Below are 9,748 nucleotides of genomic sequence, written 5' to 3'. Positions count from 1 at the left end.
GAGTTTTCAATTCATATGGTCCATTCTTTTAGAGTCATTAATTAAACTTTAGAAAAAAATTGAGCCTATGCTATAACTTTGAATTGATTTTGAAGAATAATCACCATCATCTTCCACATCTTCATTAATTAAACATTTTATTAACATGTCTGATTAATAAAATAAAAAGATCTCATTAATTTTGAAATAAAAAATATACCCAAAATCTTAAGTACAAAATTTAAGCATGATCTTTGAAAGTTGAAGTTAGCATGTCCATGTACAACCCCAAACTGTGAAATCAAGCAACTTGTTGAACTCTAGAAATAATGATAAATTTGGATCACACGTTTTTTTCATTTCATATCATCCAGCAAGAATTCAAATCTACGTGTCATTTGTATGCATGAAATATTGACTATGCGCCACTAGTTCCTTCATTTCCTCTCTCATATCCATTTTTCATTTCTCCGATTTCTACTCTACCGGAGAAACCATGACGGCCAATCTCCTCCGATTCTCTCTCTCACACGATCACAACCTCACATCCAACTTCATTCGCTCCAATGTCAACCACGAACGACGCCGTACCAGCAGCTTTCACTTCAATCCTCTCATCAATCAACGACGTCGTAGTAGTCAGCTATTGCTGCGGCGCAATGCCGTATTCGCCAAGGCTGTTGAGTTCAAAGTTCCGGCGAGCGGAAATGAGCAGCAGGTACAGTTGAAAAATGATGAGACGACGGCGCTACTAGATGTGAGCGGGATGATGTGCGGCGCGTGTGTCTCACGTGTCAAAGCAATCTTGTCAGCGGACGACAGAGTTGACTCGGCTGTGGTCAATATGTTGACCGAGACAGCTGCGGTTAAGTTGAAAGCCGATGCAGCTGAGACTGGTTTGGCGGCTCAAGAGTTGGCTAAGAGGTTGACGGAATGTGGTTTTCCGACGAAGAAGAGGTCATCTGGGTTAGGAATCGATGCCAAGGTGAAGAAGTGGAAGGAAACGGTGAAGAAAAAGGAGGCGTTGCTTGTTGAGAGTCGTAACCGAGTGGCTTTCGCTTGGACTCTGGTTGCTTTATGCTGTGGAACTCACGCTACTCATATATTGCACTCTCTTGGCATTCATATTCACGGTAAACTTGCAGAAGATGCACAATTCATTTCTTGAGTGAATATACATGCTTGCTAGTTCAGAACAACAACGATTTGAACACTTGATTTAACAGTTTGTAAAAAATGTTGAAAAGAAAAAAACGCAAATACTCTTACCCGGTTCCATAATGATCAATATTATATCAAATTCTGCTTGGAAAGAAGCATCCGGTTACATTGCTTTTCTTTGAAATTATATCCAATTCAGCTTAGAAATATCTGTACCAAAAGCTAAATAGCTAGTGTTTGATGAAATTTTCTGTTCTGGATAACTCAGACTAGTTGATCTACATTGGTACAGGTTCAATGTTGGATATACTGCATAATTCTTATGTCAAAGCTGGATTGGCAGTTGGGGCTTTATTAGGACCTGGACGAGGTTAATCACTACTTGTTTATTCTATTCTGTTTCTTTCTTAATTGACTGTTACTTTCTACTCCATTTATCTTTTGTCTGTTTTCTTATTTGTTTATGTTCCTTTGTTACTTTTTCTAGTTAACTGTGGAAGTTAACTAAAAAATCAAATGGGTATGATCATGTGATTGAATTTGATGTCCAATTTTGACCGTCATCTCTGCGGTTAAGTCTTGGAAGAGAGTCGATTAAAGTTGTTATTATGAGTAGTATAGAGAATCCTTTTTCAGTTTGCAAGTTAATCGTGTCATGTCAAGAATTCAAATGAAAATGTGGGTGGGCCCTTTCCATGGACTTCATGCATTAGTGGGAGCTTAGTGCACCGTGCTGTTTTTTTCCCCCCAATACTAGCGTCATTTTTTGGCAGTTATGTAGATAGGAACTATGTAGTTTAGCATCTTAGTTCATTACTAACCGAAATAAATTATGTTACAGACCTGCTCTTTGATGGTCTTTGGGCATTCACAAAGGGATCACCAAATATGAACTCTCTTGTTGGCTTTGGATCGATTGCTGCTTTTGCAATTAGTTCTGTAAGAATCAATTAAAGTTGTGCCCTTTATCTTGCTAGTAGCTCTTGTTATGATTTCAGTGTCTGTTTTCATAATATATTAGAAACCCATTACTCTCGAGTTAAGACTGATATGCTGACAACTTCTTCTCTTTCTTAGGTCTCACTGCTTAACCCTGAGCTTCAATGGGAAGCATCATTTTTTGATGAGCCGGTTTGCCTTTTGTTACTTTCTTCTCTACTTCTCTTGTTTTCCTCTCTACTTCTCTGGAAGTGCTTAGATTTTCTTTCCATTTTTTCTGTCCCTGTAGTTTTTATTTGCATGCTCATAAGTACTCATGTTTTCTGCTGTTTAGGACAGTCAGCATATAGTAGTCTTTAAGAACTAGTTTCTCTTTTTATATTTGCTTATGAATTTTTAATGCTGAGAGGGTCTTTTGTTCCACAGAGTTCAATGTAATAGGTTGTCGAGGTGGTCCCACAGATACTTGAGCCACAGATAATTGAGCCTTATTGGGCTCAGCCCTTTTTTAACATTTGAAAACCTCAAGCTTCAAAATATTTTCATCTGAAGTCCTAGAAAAATTCAAATAATGTCATCAGGGTTTCACATGGTCCTAGGTCCTCTACTCTAAATCATTAGTCATGTTTTTCTTGACCTGACTGAAGTTATTTTGAAATGTATTGCTAACCACTGAGTCCATTCTCCTTTTGCAATGGCTGAATTTTGTGAAATTTCCATAAATCTGTAATCGTTCTCCATCTATCAATCATTAACTTTCACTATGTAGTTCTCATATGTACTATTTTTCCATTTCATTAAGATATCATTTATGCTCTGCAATACCTTCTAATTATACTTCTATGATAGTCTGTCTTGACCAAAATCTATTCAGTGTTACTAAACTGCTATTTGTTCATTGTAGCAATGAGTTTGCTCATTCAAAAATATTGATTTTAGTACGCAGGTCATGCTTCTTGGGTTTGTATTACTAGGGCGTTCCTTGGAGGAAAGGGCAAGGCTGAAGGCATCTAGTGACATGAATGAGCTATTAGTAAGTTGTTTTCATTGCATGTGATTTAAGAAAATGATTCAAAAATATGGGCTAAGAGACTGTTCAATATTTGACCATCTCCAAAGGTTGGAAAATCTATTAACCACTGGATACTGGTTGTTTTAGTCTTTTAGATATTGGAGTTCTTTGATACAATAGCATCAATGAATATGTTAAAACCATTCATGAAACTTCTATGCTAAACCACCTATTTAAATTTGTTATTGAACAATATGTTCTCCTTGATAGCATGAAATCCAACTATTATAAATGTTTTGTTTTTCCAGTAAGTCCTCAGATTTTGAATTCTTGCACACCTACTATCAAATTTTCTCTTGTTTTATTGATGCATTAAAGAGTTCCCTTTTCCAGAAAGTTAATTTTGGTTATTATCAGTTATATTTCTGGAGTTTGACCTTTCACTTATGAAAAAAAAAACAGTTATATTTTATAGCTTGTAAAAGGTGTGTATGAAGTGGGTTACGGATGATCTAGTTTTAGAAGTTGCATAAAAGCTCTGATCTCTTATTTCTGGGCCAGTATATATTTATTCACATCCATGGAGGAAAAACATATGTTTAGTATTCCGAACAGCTAAAGATTTATGCTACCTAATAGTTGCTCTTAACAAAAGAATAATCTAAGGTTATTTTCGGGCTACAGTTTTCTTACTTTATTAAACACAATAAATAAAGCTACACAAGGCTACTTTTTATTTTTGATCTGCATATGAAATAGAATACATTTCACTATTCAGACTAGATCCCCAGAGTCCACTAATGAAGTGCTGAAGAACTAAAATAAATTGAAGTTTGTATTGTACCTTACTTTTTCCCTTTGTATTCATGATAAGAGAAACTTCTATACTTTGTTAGTCCTTTTTCTTACGAAATATTGGTGTGGTTCTTTGGCAGTCGCTTATATCCACTCAGTCTAGACTTGTAATTACTTCCTCCGGCAGTGATTCCTCGACTGACGTTGTCAGTTCTGATGCAATATGTATTGAAGTTCCAACAGATGATATTCGAGTTGGTGATTCTTTGCTCGTTTTTCCTGGAGAAACTATACCCGTAGATGTAAGTCAAATTTTGCATGAGTACTTTTCTTTCAGGAGTTTATCCCAAGGATGAATGTATGAATATCTTCATTAAAGCAGAATAGAATACATATCTGATTTCCTTGGATTTCATTTATGCAAGCATTTAGGATACTAATGTAAACTAAAGCCATCAACTACTACAAACAGAGTATGGAGTCATTACAAAAGGAAAGAGTTATTACCTCAGTACATCTTAACGGTGGTTTCTAGCAATTTTTTTCACTTTGGCACTTTTTGGTCCTTATCTTAAAAAACAGATGGAATATGTGTTCCATAGGATGATAGGAATGATTTTTTAAAAAAAGTTTTCCCTAGGATTGAATAGGTAATTTTGGACAAATGAGAAATTTGTCTTGTTTAAAAGCAACTGATTAAATATTAGTTTAAAAGCATTTATGGCACCTTTTTCAGTCTTCGGAAGGAATACAAATGCCTGTCAAGGATGTCGAGTTCTGTTTAAAATACTTGTTTTCTCCTGTTTGTTGACTAGACATACAGCATCTTACATTCTCAAATGATAATTCAAATTGCCTCTGCAGGGAAGAGTCGTTGCAGGTCGAAGTGTTGTGGATGAATCTATGCTTACTGGAGAGTCTCTTCCGGTGTTTAAAGAGAAGGGTGTTTCTGTCTCAGCTGGCACAATTAACTGGGTATGGTGGTGTCAAGATTCAATCAATCAATCAAATATGATACCCAAACTAGTTGGATTCAGCTATATGAATCCTCTACGTCCGATCTGCTCCGTTCGGACATGGTGGCAAGATATTACGTGTATAGATATGCTATTTGCAGCTTTCTGACGTAGACTAGTTTACTGCCCCACTGTCGTGTGTAACAAAATGAGGTTTCATGGCCTTTAGAATGACTTACTTATTATTGTTATTAACATAGGAATAGGCTATATACCAACTTATATACATTTGAAGAGACATTAGATTCAGAAATATTAACTGATCCTTATTAAGGTTACATGAATGATGGTGCATTAGATTTGCGCCAATTGTTTTCAGAGTTCTTAGATTTGTGCCACTTATGATGATCCAAATGTTAGTTGATGAACACCTTATGATTGTAGAACTGGATTTTCCTTATAGACTGGATTTACATTTCTGATTATATTATTTTATTTTGAAGTCCTTGTTGTTATGTTTCAGGACAGTCCTTTGAGGATTGAGGCCTCTTCCACTGGTTCCAATTCAACAATTTCCAAGATTGTTAACATGGTCAGTACACTTTTTCTTAGAGATGTTTTTCCTTCCAAGTAATATTTGTTGCTTGGTACATTTTCTAGCATTTAGATATTTAGAACCTTGAGGAGGGAAAACAGATATCGTAGGGATGCTTCTTTTTTAGGGAGTTAAAGCTACTCTCCTTTGGAGAAAATATTTCTCCGTAGGTGATTTCTTCACATCTATTCAAGCCTTGGTGGTGGGAGATAGCAGGTACGCTGTGGAATTTGTTGAGGTATACACAAGCTGGTTTGGGCACCACCGTATAAAAAGAGATTAAAGCTACTATTTTGTTGATGTAATGACAAAAAGCTTTAGATTGCAAAATTGATCATAACGTCTGAAAATTCATTTGAAATATCGTATAAGCTAATTCTGGTGGTTTTTTATTGAGTGTAGTAGTCCAATCTTGTAGTTTCTGAACGTCCTTTTTTTCTCACATACATGTTACCCTTTGACAACTTGAATCTCACTTGTTTTTTTGTTTTGTTTGAAATTGAAATCCTTGGAGAAAAGTTTTGGTTGCTAGAATCTCATAGGAGAAGTTCAAAGTTGCTTCCAATATACTGTTCGGACTGTCGGAGAAAGGTTTTCTTGTCAAAATGGTTATCAAAAAAAGGTGCACTGCTACTCTGAGTTCAGTGCTAAGAACCTTAAAAAGAAGAGGTGCAGTGCTTCTGGAACATTCACTGAGAATGGAATGGAGCCGCTGAATGGTCATTAAAAGAAGTTGCAACGTCACTAGAATAATAATCACCATGAAGTGGTGTCGTATTTCTGTACGGTCACCAGAAAGACGCACAGTGCTACCATAATGAACAAACTCAAACTAGCACTGTGCTACAGGTACTGTTACCGAAAATAAGATTGGCACCGCTAGAACAGTAACCATAAAGAAGAAGATGGTAATTCGGCAAAGATAGAAAACTTGGCTAGATAAACAATATAGGCCGAGTCTGTCAGTAGGCAGAAGTTACTAAGGGTGATGTTTTCCAATTTTCTCATGTTTGGTTGGCTCAAGTGTTTTCCAAATCAACTTATTTTTCTTCAGTTTAAGGAAAATGACTTCCCTTCAAAAATTAGGGAAAACATTTTCCGAAACTCTCCTCCAACCTCAAATTACAATTTTTTTCTAACTCCACACCATACCCCGACTCTCCCCATCCAATTTTATTTTTTTTTAAATTTTAAAATTTCTTTTTAACTTTTTTTCAATTCATTCAATTTTCAATGAATCTTGGTGATTCCACCTCACCTAGGGTGTGACCTAGTGGTCAACAAAGTGAGATCTAAACAATAGGAAATTTCTTTCCATCTGTTCCAGCAGAGTTAGTCGATATCTGTACTGGTGAGAGGTAGCAGATATCCCATGAAGTTAGTCGAGGTGCGCGCAAACTAGCCCAAACATCACGATTATGAAAGAAAGTAAAATAAACCTTATATTTTTTATTGTACTTGTAAATGTTTTGGGTTGGTCTGTCTATTTGGATCAGCATATTTTGGCTGTCTCTCTGTTTCAATTTACACTTATTGAGGAAGTTCTGGCACATATGGAATATAGCACTTGCCAGTTGCCAAGATGAAGGTGCTATGATTACTTTACTCCTAGCTGGCAACCAAAAGCTGAGACACTCTTTATTTCTCAAATCCCAACTACGTCTATTTTCTCGAAAAGCTCAACATGTTCTAAAGCTTGTAGTGGCTCCATCTTTGAATTGCAGTTTTCAAATAAGTGTGTATTATAATTTTCTGTGCTGTATAGGAATTTTGAGACTTCTAATGAGACTTTGATTACTGTTTGTGGAGTTATTTATGCGACTCCCTTGAAAGTTTGACATGCATATGTTGTTTACCTACAACCTTTATTTCCTGGATAGAGAATATTATTTCCTCCTCTGAAAATTTCACCTTGAATTACTCTTTCTAATGTAAGCAGTTAGACAAAAGTGTGTACCCATCTTTTGACACAAAAGTGGCTAGTGATCCTAAACTAGAATTAGCAGATATGTGTGGGGCCACTGCCTGTTACTGTTGATACGTAAAAATAGGAATTTATGAGCTTCTATATAAATTTTCTAATCTTCCAGGTTGAGGATGCCCAAGGCCGTGAAGCACCAATTCAGCGACTAGCAGATACAATTGCTGGACCATTTGTTTACAGTGTGATGACATTATCAGCTGCCACATTTGGGTTCTGGTAACAAGTTTACTCTTTCCTTTTTTATGACAATATGTTTAAGAAACAGTTGACTGCTCTTGTAGTTAATTAGGTATTAATAGACAAAAGATAGGTACACATGACCAAACTAGAAGAAGAGTTAGAAGATCTAAACAGATACTAAGTCTCTCAAATGATTGGAAAATGGTGCTCAGTGTCTTCTCATGGATGATGTTAGTGGTGTGGAGGGTGACTTAGTTGACATGTTGTTCCTAAAGCTATTTCTTGAAACCGTGTTTTTCCTCCTTATCAGGTCACAAGCTGTTGTATTACAAATCTATGTTCGACCATTCCCATGAGCTATAATTGCATCTGACTGCATGTATTTTCTATTACAAGGTGTACTGGGAGTACTGTCAAAAGTAATGTAGCCTTAGCATGTCACTTGGCATACAAGGCATTGGTTCACTTAAATCTACCTCCTGGAATGGAGTCAAATCAGAATCAAGTTCAATCAGACTAAATTCTGACACCTAGTTTGCTCAACAATTCCTTAGCACAGTTATCCTCTGGGATCTCCAATTTTTATTTGAAGACAAGGGAGGGGGAGAGTCTAGTGGTGAGGGACTTCCACCTCAACTATGAGGTTGGAGGTTCGAGTAACCAAGGAGCAAAGTGGAAAAACCACTGTTGTGCTCCTAGGTAGGAAGGGTTTTAGGATGGTGCTTACCATAACCCTTAAAAGAAAAACATTTGTGTTTGTAATATAGTATACTAAAGAGTAAATGCTACCTGCTTTGAGCAATAGAGTTCTTGATATTCCTATATTTTTCTGTAAGTAACAAATTATTTCATTGAGATTGAGCGCTACAAAAGATCCCTCACTCTGGTCCCCCTAAAAACTATTTCAGGAAAACCAAGGCTCAAACTAAGTTCTTAATGACAGGGAAGTATTCGCAGCTCACTTGAAGCTCTAAACTTAATCTCAGGACAATGTTCATGGACTAGGCATTCGATGGTCTGGTTCCTGTTTTTGAAAATACATATGTTCCATCCTTAGGGTAAACACGTGACATATAGAGCAGTCTTCTCCAGTTCCTTTTCACATGCAACAAGATCCGCTGATTCTTGAGACCTCTAGGACAGTCGTGTGCAAGGGATTTCTTGTAAGTAGTGTCGACATTTAAAGAAGTAAACAACAATAAAACAATTTTTTGGTACATTAGTAAGGACCAGAAAAGTTTAAACTCGTTTTTCTTTTTCATGACCGTGGTGTCCGGATCAGCTTTCGCGCACCTCAACTAATTCCACGGGATACCTGCAACCTCCCACCAGCAACATGTACCAACTCTGACTACCAAGGCTCGGACAGATGGGAAGAATCACCTAGTTTAAATTAATTCATAAGCTACATGGCTAAAATCTGCCAGTAGGAGAAACTCTATATCCTTGATTGCCTCTTCCTAGATAAGTAAATCTTCTTCCTGTTTGTGCCCTTCATTTGCCAGGAAACCGGCACAGTGATTGACCTCCCTCCAAATATGTTTAATGGTGGCCGTTGTAGCTAACAATAAACATCTACAATCTTCAACAATAGCCCTTTGGGGGGTGACATTGTATGTCCTTACTGATAAACCTGATGGCAAGTAGGCAGCTTGTTTCCACTTCTAAGTCTATGTATCTAGGTGTGGGCCTTCGGTTCTTTGGATTTTCAATAATGTGTACCGAATACCGACCGAATTAGTTTGGTTCGGTTCAATTTTTTCAAGTTTGTTTTTTTTTATTCGGTTCTTTGTTTATTTCAATGGGACAAACTAAAGTACAAATACATTATAATAGCAATTGGTTAAGACTAACATAATTTAATTCCATAAGACACGAACGACTACACATTAGATTTAGGGTGTGTTTGGTATGAAGGAAAATGTTTTCCATGGAAAATGTTTTCTTGGAAAACAAGTTGATTTTTAACTTATTTTCTCATGTTTGGTTGGTGAGTAGAAAATATTTTCCGAAAAAGATTTTTAGTGTTTGATTTATGAATGAAAAATGTTTTTGAAAAATTTCTTTTATTTTTACTAGAGTAGAAAATAATTGTTGAAATTGAAAATATTTTTTAAAAACAAACTTAATTTTTTTTTGGGGGTGGG

General features: G+C 36.3%; 1 protein-coding gene across 1 annotated transcript in view; it reads left to right on the top strand.

The window, feature by feature from the left end:
* Positions 1 to 374: 374 nt before the first annotated feature.
* The window catches only part of LOC125841946 (copper-transporting ATPase PAA2, chloroplastic), a 30,924-nt gene continuing 21,550 nt past the window's right edge, over positions 375 to 9,748 (top strand). The window contains exons 1-9 of the mRNA XM_049521136.1: positions 375 to 1,112; positions 1,433 to 1,510; positions 1,982 to 2,079; positions 2,218 to 2,271; positions 3,026 to 3,112; positions 4,027 to 4,188; positions 4,751 to 4,861; positions 5,366 to 5,434; positions 7,528 to 7,637. Coding sequence (XP_049377093.1) covers positions 476 to 1,112; positions 1,433 to 1,510; positions 1,982 to 2,079; positions 2,218 to 2,271; positions 3,026 to 3,112; positions 4,027 to 4,188; positions 4,751 to 4,861; positions 5,366 to 5,434; positions 7,528 to 7,637 — 1,406 coding nt within the window. The 5' untranslated portion in view covers positions 375 to 475. The remainder of the gene's footprint in view (positions 1,113 to 1,432; positions 1,511 to 1,981; positions 2,080 to 2,217; positions 2,272 to 3,025; positions 3,113 to 4,026; positions 4,189 to 4,750; positions 4,862 to 5,365; positions 5,435 to 7,527; positions 7,638 to 9,748) is intronic.

This window comes from Solanum stenotomum, chromosome 10, assembly GCF_019186545.1.
Source record: "Solanum stenotomum isolate F172 chromosome 10, ASM1918654v1, whole genome shotgun sequence".
In the NCBI taxonomy this organism is placed as follows: Eukaryota; Viridiplantae; Streptophyta; class Magnoliopsida; order Solanales; family Solanaceae; genus Solanum; species Solanum stenotomum.
The sequence above is the reverse complement of the archived record's forward strand: the minus strand, read 5'-3'. Positions and strand labels throughout refer to the sequence as shown.